This window comes from Triturus cristatus, chromosome 4_2 (assembly GCF_964204655.1).
Source record: "Triturus cristatus chromosome 4_2, aTriCri1.1, whole genome shotgun sequence".
Taxonomy (NCBI): domain Eukaryota; kingdom Metazoa; phylum Chordata; class Amphibia; order Caudata; family Salamandridae; genus Triturus; species Triturus cristatus.
In genome coordinates, this window is record NC_140586.1 from 597,592,042 (window position 1) to 597,613,560 (window position 21,519).

The 21,519-nt window shown below is 46.6% G+C and overlaps 1 protein-coding gene across 1 annotated transcript in view; it reads right to left on the reverse strand.

Annotated features, from left to right (window-relative positions):
- Positions 1-21,519, reverse strand: part of TYW3 (tRNA-yW synthesizing protein 3 homolog) — a 173,436-nt gene that overhangs the window by 19,098 nt on the left and 132,819 nt on the right. The window contains exons 3-4 of the mRNA XM_085602274.1: positions 20,183-20,281; positions 17,645-17,716 (exon numbers count right to left, since the gene is read on the reverse strand). Coding sequence (XP_085458400.1) covers positions 17,645-17,716; positions 20,183-20,281 — 171 coding nt within the window. The remainder of the gene's footprint in view (positions 1-17,644; positions 17,717-20,182; positions 20,282-21,519) is intronic.

Sequence of the window (21,519 nt, forward strand, 5' to 3'; positions counted from 1 at the left end):
CAAAGATGGCAGAAGGAAACGCCGTGGTTCTCATAGAAGACGACGCCAGTACCGTGTTCCAGGTGGAACAGCTGGAAGAGTACACTCATAAAGAACTAAAACAATTCTGTAAGGAACTCAGAATCGCTACCACTGGTCTCAACACCAAAGAAGACATGCAAAAGGCACTGAAAGCTTGGGTGGATTCTGGAGCCTCCCGCCCAGAAGGAGCGGGGGAGCCCCACGACGAAGCTGGACCCTCCCAAGGAGAACGCAGCAGCAACCAGGTGCGAGGCTTCGTACCAGACGGGGGCCCATCCCCGGAGGAACTCGCAGACAGAGAAAAAAGTCGCCATCACGAGCTCGAATTAGCCAAACTCAAAATTGAGGGCGAGTTGAAATTAGCCGAGAAAAAGCTAGCAGTAGAACAGTTGCGAGTACAAGGAGAACTAGAAGAGAAGAAACTCCAACGAGAACACGAGGGAAGGAAACTTCAACTGGAACATGAACGTAGCTTGAAGGAAATAGAACTGAAAGCAAGAAGCGAAGAAGCGCTGCCCCCGGGGAACCGGGAGGCGGCCGCCCCGACGGAGCAGAAGGTCCACATCCCCAAGGATGTGGTCAAAGAATATTACAAGAATGATGACATTCAGCAGTGGTTCCGGGCCTACGAGGTCGCCATGACCTCCCATCGGGTCCCGCAGAAGGATTGGGGGGCTGGGTTATGGGGACGATTCCTGAGCGAAGGGAGAGACACCCTGCTCGACCTACCCACCTCCATGCAGACCTCCTATGAACACATGAAAGCGGCCCTCCTCACAAGGTACGGCCTCACCCCGGAGATGTACCGCCAGAGGTTCCGGGACTGCAGGAAGATCCCGGGTACCACCTGGGTGGAGTATGTGAATTTCTTCAGCCGCGCCTTCGATGGGTGGATCAAGAGCAGCAAGGTAACCACCCTGGAAGAACTAACCGACCTTATGCTGTGGGAACACCTGGCTGCCAACTGCTTTGTGGAACTACGCCAGCATCTGCTCGACAGCAAGCTCACGGACCCGAGAAAGCTGGCTGTCGAGGCGGATCGCTGGACCAACACCCGGGTCTCCCGGGGCCCTGTAGGAGAGTACCCCCGAGCCAGTCAGGGACCACCCCGCCAGAGAGGGGGAGGGAACCAGGGAGGGCAGAGAGGGTCCCCCGAAGTCCCAACCTCCACCTTTCCCGGCACCCCCACCAGCTGTATCCGCCCCCCCCCCTGAGACGGGGGCACCGGGTAACCATCACTTGTTTCCGTTGGCAGAAGCCCGGGCATTACGCCAACGACCCTGAATGCCCCATGGTCCCACGCACCACCCAGGCAGCTCCCCCCGCTAGACAGATAGCCAATGTAGCTCTGGGGGAGGAGGTTGAGGAGGCCGAGGAGTGGGAACCCACCGCTATGGCCCTAGTGTCCTTAGGAGATAGAGAGATGGTCCCTGGGAGCCTCCTGCCCTCTAACACAAAGAAATATGGGCAGCTCGTAACGATCAATGGCCACCAAGTAGAAGCCCTCCGTGACACCGGGGCCAGCATCACCGGTGTCCTCAGCCATTTAGTCCACGAAGACCAGGTCCTCCCCAACGTATTTTGCCCTGTCATTTCAGCCGACAACACAGAAAGCCTATGTAAGGTAGCCCTGGTGCCCTTCGAGTGGGGAGGGGTGGTCGGTAAACTGAAGGTCGCAGTGAGAACCTCCCAGCCCGTCGACTGTCTCCTGGGGAACGACCTGGAAAGTTCCCCCTGGGGACAAGTTGAGCGCAAAACCCACCTAGGGATGATGGGCCTCCCTGAGTGGGTGTGCGCCACCACTCGATCCATGGCGGCTCGACTGACCCCCCTGAGGGACGTCGACGACGCCCCGACCCCTGAAGATGGGATGGTCCCGGCCGAGGGTCCCCACATCCCCCCACCAGAAGAGTCGATCGCCAGTGACGAACCCCCGCCTTCCGACTCCACCCCAGACACCGAGTTAGGCGATCTGCCCGAATTAGCCCAGTGGCGCCACGAGGGGGGCCCCTCCCGAGAGGAGTTCTGCCGAGAGCAGGCTACCTGTCCCTCCCTGGTCGGGCCCCGGCAACAGGCAGGCGACCAAACGGGGACGCACCGGGTGTATTGGGAGAATGACCTTTTGTACAGCGAACAGAAGTCGGTGGAGCTAGGGTCCGGCCGGGTGCTGGTGGTACCCCTACGCTTCCGAAACCTCCTCCTGGGCTTGGCCCACGACGTTCCCCTCGCAGGCCACTTGGGTCAGGACAAAACATACAGTCGCCTCGTGACTCACTTCTACTGGCCCGAATGAAAGCGGATGTGGAAGCCCACTGCAAGTCCTGTCCCACGTGCCAGGCCAGTGGGAAGAGTGGAGGGAAGCGCAAGGCTCCCCTCCAACCCTTCCCTGTCGTCAGTACCCCTTTTGAGCGGGTCGGGATCGACATTGTAGGACCTCTGGACCCCCCAACTTCCCAGGGGCACCGGTTCATCCTCGTCCTAGTGGACCATGCCACCCGTTACCCTGAGGCCATCCCCCTGCGCACCGTCACGGCCCCCGTGGTGGCCGGGCGTTGATGGGGATCTTCTCCCGCATGGGTTTTCCCCGCGAGGTCGTGAGCGATCGCGGTACCAACTTTATCTCCCGATACATGAGGTCCTTATGGCAACAGTGCGGGGTGTCCTACAAGTTCACCACCCCGTACCACCCCCAAGGAAACGGCCTGGTAGAACGGTTTAACCGGACTCTGAAGGGGATGATCGCGGGCCTGGAAGAGCCCCATCGGCATAAGTGGGACCTCCTGCTCCCCTGCCTCCTATTCGCATACCGAGAAGTTCCCCAGAAATCCTTGGGTTTCAGCCCCTTTGAGTTACTCTACGGGCACCCCGTCAGGGGGCCCCTCAGCCTGGTCAAGGAAGAGTGGGAGGCGGCGCCCCGAGGCCCCCCCCCGAGATGTGTTCCGTTACGTCCTGGCCCTCCGAAATCAGACTAGGAGGTTCCGGGAGATGGCAGAGGCCAACCTGGAGGCGAGTCAGGAGGAGATGAAGCGCTGGTACGACCAGAACGCTGTGCTGGTCGAGTTTCAGCCGGGCCAGCAGGTATGGGTCATGGCCCCCGTGAAACCCTGCGCCCTCCAGGATAAATGGACCGGGCCCTTCAAAGTGGTTGAGCGGAAGAGCCAGGTCACGTACTTGGTGGACGTCCAGTCACCCCGGGACCCCCTCCGGGTCCTCCACATGAATCGCCTCAAGCCCCACTTTGTGCGGACGGAGCTGAGCCTCCTACTGGCCACTGACAACGGGTCCGAAGAAGAGTCAGATCCTCTCCCTGATCTCCTGTGCACCAAGGAGAAGGACGGCTCCGTAGAGGGAGTGAACCTCTCCCCGTCTCTCACTCCCCAGCAACGTGAGGATTGCCGCCAGCTCCTAGGGCAGTTTCCGGACCTTTTCTCCCTGGTCCCCAAGGTCACCGACTGGTGTGTCCATGATGTGGATACCGGGGACAGCCCGCCAGTGAGATACCGAGCCTACCGAGTCCCTGATCGGGTCCGGTCCTGTATCCATGCCGAAGTCTCGAAAATGTTGACCCTAGGCGTGATCGAACCCTCAGACAGCCCCTGGGCCAGCCCCGTGGTCCTGGTCCCAAAAGCAGCTGCCCCCGGGGTCGCCCCGGAACTCCGCTTCTGCGTGGACTACCGGGGACTCAATGAAGCCACCCGAGCCGATGCCCACCCCATACCCCGGGCCGACGAGCTCATTGACCGGCTCGGGGCTGCTCGGTTCCTCAGCACCTTCGATCTCACCTGCGGCTACTGGCAAATTGCGCTCACAGAGGGAGAAAGGAGCGGTCCGCCTTCTCCACCCTGGATGGGCACTATCGCTTTCGCGTGATGCCCTTCGGGATGAAAAATGCCCCGGCCACCTTCCAGCGACTGGTAAATAGAGTCCTGGCCGGGCTAGAAAAATTCAGCGCTGCATATCTCGACGATATTGCAGTTTTTAGTTCCGAATGGAGTGAGCACCTCCAGCACCTCCGGAGAGTGATAACCGCCCTACGCCAGGCGGGCCTCACCGTGAAAGCCATCAAATGCCAGATTGGGCAAGGTTCGGTAACCTACCTGGGGCACCAGGTCGGAAGCGGGCAGGTCGCCCCTCTACAGCCCAAAATCGACGCCATCCTAGCCTGGGAACCCCCCACTACCCAAACAGAGGTCCGAGCCTTTCTGGGCCTCACGGGCTACTACCGGAGGTTCATCCGGAATTACGGCAGCCTGGTCGGTCCCCTCACGGGACTCACGTCCAAGAAGCAGCCCAAGAAGGTACAGTGGTCCCCTGCCTGCCAAGAGGCGTTCAATGCCCTGAAAACAGCCATGTGTACGGCCCCCGTCCTCCAGGCCCCCGACTACTCCAAAGAGTTTGTGGTACAAACGGACGCCTCCGAGCATGGCATCGGGGCAGTCCTCTCCCAGGTAAATGACCAGGGTCTAGACCAGCCCGTGGCCTGCCTCAGCCGAAGGCTGTTGCCCCGGGAACAGAGATGGAGTACCATCGAGCGCGAGGCGTTCGCCGTAGTCTGGGCCCTCAAGAAACTACGCCCTAACCTGTTCGGCACCCATTTCAGGGTCCAAACCGACCATCGCCCCTTGCGATGGCTCATGCAGATGCGAGGAGAAAACCCCAAGCTTCTGCGGTGGTCAATCTCCCTCCAGGGGATGGATTTCACCGTGGAACATCGCCCTGGTACGGACCACGCCAACGCCGATGGCCTCTCCCGATTCTTCCGCCTCAGCGAAGAGAACCCCCAAGAAGATGGGTAGTTCTCTCCGGCTTTCAGCTGGGGGGGGGACGCGTGTTAGACCCGGCCCTCGTAACATAGTCAGACCTGACCCCTGCACCTCACACCAGCCCCGAGCCCACGGCCTAGCCGATCCTTCCCACCAGAACACACACACCCGACGCGGACTTCCCCCGTCCGTGGCCTTCCTCCTTCGGCCACCCCGGGCCCGCGTGCCCACTGCATGCACCAAGATGGCCGCCCGGCCCCAGCGCGACCCTAGCCTAGAGGCGCCACTCCGGCTGGAGGACATCGCGCTCCCCTTGGGATGAGAAAGGGAGGAGCAGTTTCCATCACACCTCTGCGCTTCCCTGGGAAGGTGGGTTTCGATCGACCCGCCGGCCTCCCCGAGGGCTGGCTCCGCGCCTGCTGGGTGTCTGGGGCTCCTCCCGACCCGGCCCTGAAAGGATCAAAGGACAATGGCAGGAAACCCCCAACAAGCGACCCCCAGGTGACAAGACCCCTGCCTGCACAGACTCCGGACATCAAAGAGGAGTCGCCCTATAACAAGGGGTGCTCTGGGACTGTCCGGCAGATTCGCCTTGGAAACACCTGAGCCCTGCTGAGTGACTCGCGGCTCCCTGAAGATCGTAAGACCTCAGAACTTGTGCTTGAGCCCTGCTGAGTGACTCGCGGCTCCCTGAAGATCGTAAGACCTCCGACTTTGCGCTTGAGCTCTGCTGAGTGACTCGCGGCTCCCTGAAGATCGTAAGTCCTCCGAACTTGTGCTTGAGCCCTGCTGAGTGACTCGCGGCTCCCTGAAGATCGTAAGACCTCCGAACTTGTGCTTGAGCCCTGCTGAGTGACTCGCAGCTCCCACAGACTCTCTTGGTCCCGCCGGACCCCACTATGACCAGCGTATCCCCCAGCTCGAGGATTGTGAGCTGTGCGCCGGGTACGCTCCTGCATTTGATTCCTATCCCCAAAGACTGTCCCGCTACCTCCTAACCCCCCTCCAAGACTTTGTGAGCCCGCGCTCTACTTGTATATATTTTGCCTTGCTGATCATAAAGATCCTACCACTCCGATCTGATAAAGATTTGCTCTTAAGAACTCCTCGTGTAGTGTCTCTCTGTCGTGTGGTGCCGAGTGTACGATCCTAGATACGAGGTTCCTCCCCTGAGGAGTCTCCCGCCAGTGCCCGGCTACGATACCTCGAGGGTGGGTCTCAGGGCAGACAGGGCCCCTTCCGGGCCCCTCTGAGGTCACCTTCTAACAATTACCATCTATGTTTAAGCATGTGCCTTATTCTAACTCAGGTAATCCTAATAATCACCGTAGTGTAGAAACCTCAAGGGACCAGTCAATGTATGACAGATATATGACAGATATACTCATCCTCACATACAGTGTATTATCCAAACTGGGCGGGTGGAACAGAATGCTACCAATGCGCTCAATACCCATAGAATGTATATGGTGAACGTACCCAAGAAAGACACCAGCAAAGGTACAGAAAACTCAGATTCCCTTACCAATAGAGCCATTCATTGGATACGGCATGCAAGGGGATGCCGTGCAGTGATTATGGAGGACATTGTCAAGGCACATAGGCTTACTTCCCCGTTCATCAGTTAAATTGCATCGAGCTTATCCTAAAAAGGGCGGATCTTGTCGAAAATCTTTTTGCTCTAGAGTTTTGAACCAGTTCTCCTGATTCGTCATCCATTCAGTTTAGACAATCTCCTCCGAGTAGCCAGCCTAGACATCTCCCCAGACAGTTGCCTATTAGACATATGGGATGCTCCATACTACAGAGTAATGACTGACTTAGAGGAGCGCCTAGAGAATATCAAGGACCCACTGGAGTCCCCATAAACACTAGGGGTAGTCCTCCTACCACTAAGCTTTTAAGTACAGATGCTGGTCGGTCCTCAAGGGCCATAATCCTGACCCCACATTTGATAGAGGGCCTGTGGGAGGCTAGTTGTACATCTCCTAATGATTTCAATGAGCCATTGTCAATCTGTAATATTTCTCAAAGGAGAACCCTACTGTCATGGAATATCGCAGGGATGCGTTCTCAGATATAATCTCCTGAGTGGTATGCTTTCATGGATTACTATGATATCTGCCTCTTTCAGGAAACGTGGCTAGTAGCCCCTCACCACTGAACAGGTTATCTAAATTATCACATTCCAGCTATGAGAGGAGCAAAAGGCCGCCCTTCAGGGGGACTGACAATTTGGGTCCGCCAAGAATTAGGCTACATTATTCAGGAGCTCTCGTCTAAGAGTAATGACATTCAGGCCTTAAGATTGAATATGGGTCTGCAAGGGAACGTAGATATCTACAACAGTTATGTGAGGGGAACTAGAGGGAAGAAGTTGGAAGTTTTATCGGCTCTCAACAATCTTTTTCTATACTCAGTAGGTTCTAACGTCATAATTGCAGGCGATTTTAATTCGACATTTGAGCCCCTTGCAAATGAGGAGTGTTATCTCACAGAAGAGGAAGATGCCCAGTGGGGCATCCCAAAGCTGGAGCTTGCACCCATAAAAATATGACGGATGTGACTATTCAAATTAATTCCATCTGCCTGGAAAAGGGCTTGCGGGCAGCAAATGGAAGGTCTCCACCAGACAGACTTGGGGCAAATACATTTAATAATGGATCTAGTGCCAGTCGCATAGATTATATATTAATTAGCTTGAAACTATGGCACACTTTTGGAGACATGGTTGTGAGGGACCAGATAGAGAGTGCTCATAACCACTTGTGTGCGACTTTGGGATTATTGCGGCAGAAGGCACCCATACAAATTGGGAGCATATTGTTCTCTTGCGATGTTTTCTCCACTTATGATATGAGACGCTTAAAATGGATAAAGATAGTAGAGAAGCCCGAATCTATAGCTAGTATCACCAAGGATATCGACTGTGCCCTAACTGAGCTAGAGACTAGTGTAGCTACTATCGAAGTACCCGAGCTTACTACTCATACTCATAATAAATTCTTTGCCCTTTTGCGTACATATGTTGTAAAGCAGTGTAAGTCTAAAAAAGTTATAAATCAGAAAGCCTGCCATTCGTTTAATAAGGAATGTAGACAGGCATGTGAATCATTAAGGCAAGTTATTGAAGCAGGTGATCCCGTCGCAGTGTGAGTAGCTAGGCAAATATATAGGAGTACCAAGAAAAAGGCCAAGAAAATCTGGCACAAGAAAAGATGGCAGGAGCTTAAGGAGGCTTGTGCCTCGAGTGACATCATGTACTTTTGGAATATAGTAAAGTGGGACAGAGGAGGGCAACTGGAACAAACAACAAAATCATGTAACGCAGGAAGATTGGGTTAATCATTTTAAACCCCAATATGCCCTGGGGCCTACTGAGACAAACTTGGTCGAACCGACTTATTTGTTTTATCGAGAAGAGGCTTTTTGTAGTGTCAACATCAATGCAGCACTTAGATCAGTAGCAGGTGGCAGAGCATCTGGCCCAGATAGTGTTCCTGCAAACATGTTTCTTTATGACAAAGCTAGATGGTGTCTGTACATTCTTTTGCTGGCTAACACTGTTGCAAAAGGCGCGCCAGTACCTGACTTGTGGAAAGGGGCAGAAATTATCCATGTTTTTAAAAAGGGAGACAAATTTCAACCAGTTAACTATAGGCCGATCAGTCTAATAGATTCCCTACAAAAGATAATGGGGTGGTTAATTCTTAACAAGATTCAGGAGTGGATAAATGATCATAGTATTTTATCCCCCTGCAGGCTGGCTTTCGGGTATACACTAGCACCATCGACCAGGTGTTTAGTTTTATTTTGTTGCACTGGAAGACGGTGGTCCTGGGCTAAGGCAGCTTGTACACTGCCTTTGTCGATTTAAAGTCAGCATTTGATCTTATCCTCCGTTCTAAATTATGGGTGGTCCTGCAGGAATTAGGGATGTCTCTTGAACTGCTAACACTAATTATCAGATTGCATGAGGATAATTATGCTAAAATTTGATGCGGCTCACAGGGTATGGTTACTAGTGCTTTTCCAGTAGAGAGAGGTGTGTGCCAGGGCTGCGTTATGCCCCTACACTATTCTCCTGGTTTATCAACGGAATAGTGAATTGTATGGAATCAACCGCTACTGATGCCCCGACATTAGCAGGTGAAAAAATCGCGGACGACACATTAATTATCCCAAAGACCCCACGTGGTCTCCAGCGGGCCCTGTTAATTTTTGAGGAGTTTTGCTCCATGCGGGGTCTGGAAGTTAATGTGTCGAAAAACGAAATTTATGTCTTAATCCACACAGAGCATTTAAAGGTGGTATTTTAATGAACAATCGTCCCTTGGAGCAAGTCAATGCGCTTACCTACCTGGGGGTTAATATACAGAGTGATTTCAAATGGAACCAACAAATTGACCTGGCAATACTAAAGCATCGACAACAGTCGGGAGTGCTCCAACTGGAGTATAACACCTCACTCACAAAACCAATCAGTCCGGTGCTCCAGGTATATAATATGAAAGTGGTTAGCTCAGCCCTCTATGGGGGTGTGTGAGAATTTGTCCAAACTTACCATAGTAGAAAATAGGTTCCTACGTAAGATTACCAACCTTCCTCAAAGTACCCCAGTGTGTCCCTTACTCTACGATCTTGGTAGAAAACCTTTAGCGGGTATTGCAAAATTACGTCCTTTACTATACTGTAGACTATGGAGTACACCTGAATTGGCATCATATGCTGCAGGCTTTATGGATATAATAAAGGCTGATAACTTCCATCAAGTCAAATGGCTACGGGAGGTTAGGTACCTTAATAAGTATGGGCCTGACAGTGCAATGGGATGACCCAATTAGTTCTTGCTTCCCCTCGAAAAAGATGTTAAAAGAAAAATTCTGGTAGATGGTAATGCACAAAACACTGAGAAATAGTAAGTCATCCTCACTTACAGGAATTTTTTGGGAAATAAAATTAACCAAGAGATTAGAACAATATTGGGACACAATAACTAAACAACTAAACTACATGATCGAAAGTTATATTTCCAATTTAGGGGGGGGGCTCACTGCCATTAAGAGCTTTCACTGCCAGATGGGCTAAATCAGGTGATAATAAGTGTCCCGTATGCCAGGCTCATGTGGAGTCGTTGGCACATTTACTGTTTGTTTGTCCAGCATATGCTATTATTACTATAGGAGTAGCAAAATTCATAGGGTTGTCATGGGCCATAAGGTCGCATTTTTTATCTGTATGATATGGGCGTATTTGCTGTTGTTCGTTTGCCCATGTACTAAGGGAACTATAGCCATACACTATTTAAGTAGCTATTAGTTCTAACAAAGTGTTTGGATTAATTATCTACGGCTAAAATTCTGTGTTCCTTTGGATGTGAATCCCATAAATGTTGCTGTTTTTTAAGCATATATTGCTGTCTTACAAGTTTTTATTGAAAACTAGTTTTTTATGATGATTTGACCTAATTTCTCAAAACAGGCTCTATAATCATGATTTGTATTGTGTGTAATGAAATATTTATGTGCCATGCTTTTATGACTAAAGTGTAGAATAAAGCTTGTTTGGATTGGATTGGATTATCCTAAAACATTTACCTGTACAGTTGCAAGGCCAGGATGAAAGCGAGAGACAGTTAATGAACTAGGTCTTACACTGGCTATGCTCATCGCTAGGCGATTTGAGCAACTACTTTGTATCACAAAATATCGCAGTGCGGAGAGTATCATGGCTAGGCAACATGCCGAAAAGGGAGCAAGTTGATTGCATCATTGTTAATTTCACAAATGCCCAATTACTTGGTTTCATTTTTAACAGATTAATAAAACAAACCAATAGTTGCCATCCTACCAAAGCAGTACCACTGAGTTACTTTTATAGGCCCAATCCCTTGGTGTTACCGGTTACTGTTCCTATGAGACCAACAGTGGGAAAATACCAGGCTGTACCTTTTACAATTCCTACTTCTAATAGTTTTTCGGCACTTGCCAATATTGATTGACATGATAACACAGCTCTCAAAGCCTTTGCTGGGTGTGGTCAGAGGCACACTTATATACTTATTTCAAGTCCCCCTGAAATGACATGTAAATCCATGAGCTGCACAGTGACCCAAATATCTGCCAATCCACAGATATTAAATCTCACTCAGAGTCCTGGAAAACGTGCCCCTATACTTGTGTGGAATATTAGTGTCTTATTTTGGAACACTGCAGGGATTGCCCAGACAATGCAAGACTCAGATTGGATAAATATGATCAGTGAATACCAGATCATTTGTCTACAAAAGACCTGGTCATGTGACAGTCGCCACCTGAATGGGTATCATGCAATGTCAACCCCTCCTACGCCAGCAGGTCACAACACTAGTGGACCTTTGATGATAATCAGCAAAACACTGTCCCGTAAAATAATGGAAGTGTTTTTAGACTCCCCCGCCCCCCCATTTTCAGATTATGCGTCTATCTCTTGTCACAACTTCTACTACAATTTTGATCAATCGGTATCATAATAATTTTGACTGTCATAATACTGCAATTATAGACTCACTGGACTGTGCTCTAAACACAGCCATAGGAAGAACTCAGGTGGATTTTCATATATTGTGGGGAGTAGACTTTAATCATAGATTGTGACCATTTTCCTGTAACTCTGTGTGTGGATTGTAGGAGATTTATGCAGTGGACTTATTGCACTTTACCCACAGTTTTTGGGTGACATATTAAACACTCTTTTGGTAAGCCACAATCTCAAGCTCAATTTCGACTTGGTGAAGGATGAAATTAGTAGACAAATTTCATTCACAGGGAAAGGTGACGGCAGCCTAATTGATTTTACAGCAGTTTCAGTGGAGATGAGAGAGAAAATTTCTAAATACTTAATCATCCCCTGCGAAAAGAGTGACCACAATCCACTAGCCCTTATTTCTGGGCCTTGTGGCCTCCGTATCCACTTATACTACCCCATCAATAGAGTATTGAAAGAAACAGGCAATTAGACGTAAGTGGGCAGAGGTAGATTTGGGGGAGCTACTGAGAAGTCTAGTGGGGAGTAGTGAGAGTACAATTGTGACATGCCTGGAAAGTGATGCCAATCCTTCAGATATTTTGGAGGCATATTCGAAACTTTGAACTCTTAACAGCACCTGGGGCTCACTTCCCAGCAAAGGTCATCAAGTGGTTTGATGGACCATGCTCCAAAGCACAAAGACAGTAGAAAATGCCCTAAAGATTTCTCCTATGGATATGGAGGTAGTAAGGTCCTGTAGAAAAGTGGTGAACTCCTTGTATTTTGCTAGTGGACATAATTCCGCACGGACATTCCCATTTAGGCATCTACATGGGTGACATATTTTACTGAGGCATTTGAAGATCCACACTCCAGAAGGCACAGCAGTGAAGTGAGTAGATACCTCAATAATAAAGCACCAGGCCCGGACGGGGTGCAAATCGATCTTTTTAAGAACAACACTGAGCTGTGGGCCCCCATACTAGTCAGTGTCCTAAATAGTGCAATCGTTTGTGGTCCCCCCATGTCATGGTCAACTGCCATCATAGTGCAAATCTTCAGAAAGGGTGAAAGAGGGCACCCCAATTGCTATCACCCGATTTTGCTTATAGATTGCACAGCAAAAGTGATGGCCAGGATTCCATTGGAACGTCTGGGCAATAGAGGAAGGCATTTAATCTCCTATGCAATATGGTTTCAGGTGGGGCCTGGGAATGATTGACCAGTGTCTGAACATTTTTCGCATGCACAGTAAGTATGTACGGGTTAAGGGAGGCAATGTTAACAGAGGTAGAATCTAGTCAAAATTTCTGACTTTGGGAGTGGAGGCAAAGATAGTACGTCTTACGTCAACTGCATGAGGATGTTGTAGGTTGGATCAGGTATGGCCCTAAAGGGGAATGTACTCCCTCCTTTAACATCAAGAAGGTAGTACGCCAAAGCTGCATACTCGCTCCATTCTTATTTAGCGTCTACACAAATGATTTGGAAAAGTATCTATTTATTTATTTAATTTATTTATTTAAACAGTTTTATATAGCGCTGGCTAGACCCAGAGGTATCAGAGCGCTTAACAAGGGTTGAGAGAGGAACGAATTGCAATATAACATTAGTACAAAGAGGTAAGATGCAAAACAATAAGAACAATATGTCAAGGGACCATAATTACATGAACACGAAAATAAGGAGTACATTTAGGTAATAACCAATATTGGATAATTAAGCTGGCGTGGGTGGTCAGGAATGAGGGGAGGAAAGGGAGGAGGTATGGGGAGAGGTGGGTGATGGGAGAGGTAATGGCATGCAGGTGTAGGCAGTGATTATAAAATAACTAGTAGGGGAGGGTGGAAGTATAAGTAAGGAACAGAAGAAGGGGGTAGTAAGTCAGGTCAAAAGTGTCCGGAACATAGCACCATCATGGGCAGGTTGTGAACCCCTGTTTGGTGGCAGGATTAAGGACCCAAGTATTTGTTTAGAAGGTACCGCTTGAGATCTTTTTTGAAGCGGAGGTAGGAGGGAGTGCAACGTAGATCTTTGGGGAGTGAGTTCTCGATAGTGGGCGCATTTCTGGAGAAAGAGCGTGACTGGGTAGCTTTCTTGTTTACCAAGGGCAGTACTAGCACGAGAGTATTTGTGCTCCTCAATTCTCTTGCACAGCCCGCTTTGTGGCATTTGTCTGAGAGATACAATGGGGTGTGATGTTGCAAGGCTTTATGCGTAATGCAAGCATTCTTGTATGTGGATCTGCCTTCGATGGGAAGCCATTTGAGGTCTTTGAGGATGGGGGAGATGTAGTTGAATCGCTTACAGTCAGAAATAAGCCTTGCCGCGAGGTTAAGGAGAGATTCGATTGGGGCTAAGTGGACTTTCGGTGTTCCATAGAGAATGGCAATACCGTAGTCCAATCTAGAAAGTACTGATGATTGAACAACTAATTTAAAGTCATCAGCAGGAATTAAGGGTTTAATTTTCTTGAGGTGGTGTAGAGTGAAGAGAGCGCCTTTGGCCGCATTTTTTATGTGGGGAGAAAGGCTGAGGTTGTGGTCAATGCTTATTCCAAGGGATTTAACTGAGTTAGAAGTGGACAAAGAGCAGTTGAGAGCTTTAAGGTCAGAGAACCAGAGTTGGATGGGGAGTCGGTTGTTTTTAAGAGCAAAGAGAATGACTTCTGTTTTTTTTATGGTTGAGTTTAAGGTGACTGAGCTGGAACCAGTGTTGAATCTTAGTCAGGGCAGAATGTCAGCTTGGGATTTAATCCTGTAGTAAAGCTGGGTATTGTCAGCATAGAGGTGGTAGTTGATTCCTGCTTGCTTGAGAATGAGGGTGAGGGGTTCCATGAAGAAGTTAAAGAGAGAGGGAGAGAGAATAGAACCTCAGAATAGGACGCCCAGGGGGACAGGAATAGGTTTAGAGAGGCAACTGCCTATTTTAATTTGTTGGGTTCTGTGCTGAAAGAAGGAGGTGAACCATTTGAGGACTAGACCATTGAAGCCGAAACGATCTTTGAGGGTGTTGACTAAGGCGGAGTGGTTAACAGTATGGAAAGCCGCAGAGAGGTCAAGAAGAATGAGAAGGGATGCCTCCCCATAGTCGAGGGAGTGATGGATGTCATCAACAATGTTGAGCATAGCAGTTTCAGTACTGCAGCCCTTTCTAAATCCAGACTGTAATGTGTCCAAAAGGCAAAAAGAGTCAATGTGCGTGTCAAGTTGGAGCAAGGTGCATTTTTCGAGTGCCTTGGATAGAAGAGGAAGATTAGAGATAGGACGCAGATTGTTAAGGTCAGTGAGGTCGGTAGTAGCATTTTGGGGGGTAGGAGTGATTTGGCCAAGCTGGAGGGAATCAGGGACACATCCTGTGGTCAAAGAGGAGTTGATGATGGTGGTGGTCCAATAAGGTGCAATGATATGCTTTATATCTTGAACAAGGTTAGCGGGGAGAGGGGGTCAAAGGTATGAGAGGAGGGTTTAAGCTTGGTGATGATGTTGAGGACTTCACGCTCTGTACCTGGGGAGAAGCTAAGACAAGATGCATTATTTTTTAGTTGTGGGCTGGAGAGGAAATGTACAGGAGAGGCGACAGCGGGATGGAGATGAACAGAGTCAGGGGGGGCAGAGGTGTAAAAGGAGACTTGGATGGGAGGTCAAAGAGGGATGATGAGCAGTGAGGTGGGAGGGGTAAGGCAAAGGATTGGTCGATCTTGGCGATTTTTTCGAAAAAGAAGTTAGCAATTACTTCACATCTTTCGATAGAAGCCAACAATTTGGGGGGGGGAGGGGGGAGGCAGAAGCTGTTTGATTTTTGATAATGCTGAAAAGTTCCCTGGGTCGATTTTTTGCCCGGTCAAGTTGAGCACGGAAGAAGGCGGCCTTTTCATTGAGGATGTGCTTTTTGTAGATAGCTCTTGCGGTTCTGAGGAGAGCTAGTTTTGGGGGGGAGGGGTGTTGTCTCCACGTGCGTTCGATCAGCCTAAGTGAGCGTCTCTCATTGCTGAGATCAGCATTCAACCAGGATTTAGCGGGGTTGTTTTCATACAGTTTTAATTTGGCTGGAGCAATATGGTCAAGGACCTCAATGATGGATTAGTTGTAGCGTTCGGTAAGGTCACTGGCATTTTGTGAGGGAGGTGTAAGTTGAAGTTTTGCTTTGATCTTGGTCTCCGGTTCCGCTGGAGGAATAAGGTGAAGATTTCTGGTTAATTTCCTATATTTGGTGTTTTCAGGGGATGGGGGGGGGGGGTGGGGAGGGGGGGGGTACGGCGCAGTTAATCGTGAAGAGGATAAGGTGATGGTCTGACCAGTCAATGGGGAGAATGCGGGAAAGGGAAGCCAGATCTTTGCTAGTAATGATAGCATCAAGAGTAGCCCCTTTGCAATGTCTTGGCGAATGGCAGAGGAGTGGAGATAGTGGCTGATCCCCTGAGGGCGAGGACAAGAGGCATTCCAGTACCAATGTACGCAGATGACTGTGTGCTCATGAACAGAACACGTGTGGGCCTGCAGAGATTTCTGGAGGGGTTTGTAGAGTTCATGAAGTCCTTGACGCCACAAACAAATAAATCAAAGCCTTTTACTATGATTTGTGGCCGGCCCAGGGAGAAGGAGAGAACATTCCAGATACAAGGCACTAATTTACAGACATTAAACACCTTTACGTGCCCTGGGTTACCCTTTGAAAATAAAAGTTATTGGAAACATCTTTGCAAGGTTAGACGCACACAATTTGAACTAAACGCGGCTTCCATCTTTAAGTTTGCCAAAAGACTTAGGATCTTTCCCTTTGGGGGCATTACTTAATATATACAAGGCTAGATGCATTTCAGAAGCCACATATGGGGCAGGTATTTGGGGATTCTAGGACCCGGCACAGCTACAGACTGCCGAAAACAGTTTCCTAAGCAAATTACTTTGATTACCTGGGTGTATATCTGCGTCTATATGTCATGATGAATTAGAGTTGACTCACTTGAGCAATATGGTTAAGATAGCTTTGATTATGTTATGGGTCTCTACCTGGTGTCGACCTGAAGAAGTACTCACCAAAGCTGTCATAAATGATTGTCTGAAACTTGAGAAGGCTAGTGATATTCAGTGGCTGCAGTATGTCAAGGCCCGTTCCACTTGATAGGTTGTGAAGAGCTCTTTGACAACCCCCAAGAAATATTGAGGCATCTAAAATTAGTTGTTAAAAGAAGAACTGCTGGGTCACATGATGGGAGAAAGAGAGGAGGGGGAGAGTGGCAAGTGGATGGTGAAGACATATAGCATGTTTATGATGACCAAATGTATAGAACCCTACCTGCCCACTATTCCTAGTATGCAGTATTTTTTTCTGGTGAGAGTCTGCCTTAATATGTCCCATCTGCTGGTCTCTTACCCATCAACAGCTTACTGGGATAATGATCTCGCAGTCTGTCCATGTGAATCGAACTCGGCAAAGTCGCGGTTACACTTTTTATTCATTTGCGGCCTGTACACCAAACACAGAAAGTCCATACTTGTCCCTCTGCTCAGGATTCTAAATATTAGGCAGTGCAGACCTGCTATGTTGTAGCTCCATTTGTTGCCAACCGTACAGGTGTGTTACACAGTTTACAGGTACATCACAGCTTCTGTTAGATTGCGTAAGATTGTGGGGAAATAAATTGTTATTTTTGGACCCTATCTAAGATGTCTCTGCGGAATTTTAATAGTTATTTTATTGCCTGTATAACATGTTTAAGGTTGTGTAACAGATTAAAGGTCTTTCACATTACATATATTAAACTAGGCCACGGTGAGCTGTTTTAAAGTAGAAGCACTTTATTGTTATGACTGGACCTTGGGGCTCTTACCATGTAATTATGCTGTCATATTTAAGCATGACTAGAAGGTCATTACAATGTACATGCACTTGTTGAAAAGTATTGTATTAGAATTGTGCCAAAGATGCTAACAAAATGCTATTTTATACAGTTTATACGGTGCTGTAAAGCATAGCCCATTTTGATCTTACCGCCCTTATGTTGCATTTAATGAGTTACTGATTACTATGAATATAGGAGTAGAGATGGAGCATTGCTAGCCTTGGCATCCCTGGTGAGGGAGATGAATGTCATTATTGTTTTATAATCTGTATAAATTGTATATATGTGCATCTTTTATGGTTTATTTTTAACCGAATAAAAGAGTATTTTACTCCTTAGTATAAGTGATCAGACCTTCTCAACTCCAGACTGAAAATGATAAACATAACACAGGAAATACAATTTTATGGCGATTAGGGATTGAAATAATTATTTGACCTTTATGAAATGCATTAATAATTTCAACAAAATCCACTGAAAGATCAAAATAAATAGAAATTCCACTCACCATCACAATTTTCCCTTTTCTGCCGACAGTAATCCCGGAGTTCCTGAACCCAGCATTTATAGCCACCGAATGCTTTAAAAGAGAAAATTATATTCGTTGTATATTGAAAATTGATATTTTCGCACATTTACAGACTCCGCTTCCACAAACAACAACATATATAATGTGTGACAGTGTGGGAGATAATCAAAGTGGATAATCTGAAAACTTATTGGCCCAATCGATACTGGATCTGTGTTGGTAAAGTTGTGATACAAAATATTACACAGAAGTGACTAGAGGAAGTAAAACTATAACACTGCCTTTCAACTCCCTTGGTAATCCACATGGCCTGAAATAATGTATTTATTAGAAGCTTTAGAGAGCTGTATAGATCTTCAAAGCGCTGAAAATATGAAAATCCGTTTTGAGGAGGTGGAAGTTAAAGTTCAATAGCAGAAGGGAGGGCTACTGTCCAGTATTTTTATTTTACCTTAACCCCTCCACATTTAGGCTTAGTTGTAAGCAGCCCAGAACACAACGTTTTCAGGCTTCTCCAGAAACACAAAGTTTGATTCAAGCCTAAGGTTTGAAATTAAGGTTTGAAAGCCTAGAGCCATGGGCTTGCAGAGTTCTTCCTCCAGGATTCATGAGTCTGAACTTGTTTGGGAGCTTAGATATATAGAAGTCAAATGCAGTGTTTATTTATGGCATCATGTCTTTGTGAATATGTTACAGCTAAAGGAAATAAAACAGACTGTTGCAGAAACTAAGACTTGATTATCACTTCTGATTAACAGGACACCATGTTCCCATACTTGGGATTTTTCTTTGAAAATTATATTATGATTCATGTTGCCAATGGAGACGAGGTAGCAGAGAAGTGTTAGGTACAATTACAAGGCACAATCACCATTAAGTAAAAGGTAAATTTGAAGAACTCCCTCCTTCCGCACCCATGAAATATGCAGCATAGCGATAGACCAAATATTACCAACTCAACTGGCATCTTACTTTAGACAGTGACAAGATTTGGGACTGAGGATTTAACAACGTATGGGGATCTTCCTTTTGCTGGTGAATTGCCCAGACCCATAATGGCCATGAGTCAGAAGGCAGAAGGCAGAAACATGTAAACTTCTTTACAAAGACCATATAAGGGCTTTATAGCCCAGCTTAAATATTCTGTTTTTAATCTTGTGATAGGAGACATCAAAGAATAAAATTAATATGCCTTCTTTCATTACACAATTTTAAAGGGCCAGACAGTGTGGACCATTCCCACACTTCACTGTAGCTCCAACATGTATAGAGAAGGTTGCCTGGATGCAAGAGTACTAAGGTAAAATGGACTCAATGAAGAAGCATGCCACATAAATGTGGGCGAGAGTCCAGGGACCCAATGACAAGGTACTTCCAAAAAAGTGTCAAAGGGTCTACTGAATAATGTACATAATTTTAAATAATCTAAATAGGAGGAAGAGGGCTCTAGGCAATGTTTTGAGGGAAATAGGTGTATGGTTGAGGGAAGAGAGACATGTAAATGTTAATTTAGTCTAGAAGAAGGAGAGAGAGACGGAGGTACAATCAAATTCTCTATAGAAGCAGGCACACAGACAAACCAAAACAATATATGATATTTCTGTATTCTCAGTGACCAGCACAATGAGGTTGGGTTTTGCTTTTATATACATATTACTCGATACACAGCTAGATCCAAAAGACACTGCTGTGGAAGAGATTTAAAACTACATGCCTGGTGGGTTTATGACCAAAACTAGACTTCTTGAAGGAAATTCTGCTCTTCTTCAAATACATAATGTGATATTCTATATCGGAGGCTCTGGGAGTCCTAGGTTTGAGGCTCAGCAATGAGGTCAATGGATAGAAAGGCCTCCACCTTGATAGTCAAAATGCTTCGGGATGCCAAAATGTTTATCCCAGTAGACTGATTTAGTAATCTGTTCTTTAAAGTATTGGATACAATGATAATGGAACGTGTCACTGCATAATTAAGCGAGTAAAGAATCAGAATTCTGAACATATACCTCCCCTAAAACACTGCAACCAAGACTAAGGATAGATAGATAGATAGATAGATAGATAGATAGATAGATAGATAGATAGATAGATAGATAGATAGATAGATAGATAGATAGATAGATAGATAGATAGATAGATAGATAGATAGACATACAGACACCTTTTTATTGAACAATTACTTAAAATCATTTACATTGATTGCATAAGAACAATTTAAAAAACACTTATTTTCAGTCCATAAAAGCTCATGTCAATTTATGGACCTATTACTCTGAGGCATTAAAGGCTCTTCAATCGAGGGATTTTTTTGCTGAAGTTGTACTAGCAGAAACGTGTACTGTTTATATGTACATTGTAAGAATGCATGGTAAAAATATGCTGCTGGTCGGTCTCTTTTACATGCAATGTATAATCAAATACCTTCCATCTGTTTAAAATTTCAATAAAACTAAGTTTAAAAATATACTGTATATAAAATAATAACTTAACACCGATTTGCATAATTGATGTCCTTACTAGTATCTGTGCATCTTCTAAAAGCTGACATTGTACATGGAGCACAAAAGGTTCAAATTTCAATACAGCATCACCACAGGCGTTCTGAAGAGCTGCTACCTAGAAATACAAAAGTATTTATATGTAAAATAAGTGGCAAAATGCAAAGATGCGCAGCATGGTGAAAACAACACTGCTCTTTTACTTATGCATATAGTATGGAAAAAAGCTGAGAATCAAACCATGTAAGTACACAAAAAAGTTAACTCATTATCAAATGATTCCAGGACTGCAATGAAAAGAAGGCAGTTTTTGTGGAAGTTAATTATATTTTTCAGACAACAATTCATTGCAATTAACGTCTAAGGGATCTGTAATTAGCTGCTGTCCCATGCCTTCCCCTTGCAGATAAGGCTGTTAGGCGCTGTACAGTCCCAGGCAAATGTTCATTATATGTGCAAAACATGCATAATTCATGCAATTTCGCATTACGCAATTTACACAAAGTGATGCAAGCGTATAGTTTTGGACTCCACCTTTGATCCGGTGACTGGATCAAGTACAACATGTCTTGTGAAAGACTGGATTTGACAGGAAATTTATCACTGGAGACATTTGCTCCTCAAGTCTGCTTGCAGGTACCTTTGAATGTAAAGGATACCTTCACATTGAATTTTCACTCGAGATACCTAGAAGTGTATTTAGCAAAATGTACCTATTATTTTGCAAAATATCCCTAAATTCCACATAATTAAAAAAATTTAAATAAAGGCATCTTTGCATATCAGCAGCTGTGTGCCTTTCCAACTTGTTAGAGTGGGCATGTGTTGCAACATGGCAGGTTCACATTCTCTCCGCAATTCTGTGGCTTTATGTTGCTGTAAAAACTTTGCAGTACCCCGTTGATCATACATTTGGACATGGAGAAGAGATGCACTGAATGTATTCAACCTGCAGGTCCCACATACCTATAGACACAAGAGGGGAAAAAACATTTTTGCTAGTTGTGCAGGGGGTGTTGTATATTTTAAAATATCTACTTGATCAACGGACTAGATGCTTCAGAAATCTATTTGTCCTGCAAAACAAAAAAATACACCTCTATAGCTAGAGCTATAAAAATAGAATCTCCGATTTGCCATAGCTTATTCTAGGACAGAGTTTGGTTTCTAGTAGGCCTGGGCGAAAATTTTGTTCCGTTCGCGGAAATTGCGATAATTTGAAATTTTCGCGTTCCGCGGAGAGCGCGAAAATGTCGAAAATTCCGGTTTCCGCAGCTTGGCGATAATTTGTTTCTTGCTCGCGATGTAAAATAATACATTCTCGCGAGCGCGCGATCGCCTTACCTGAATCCCTGC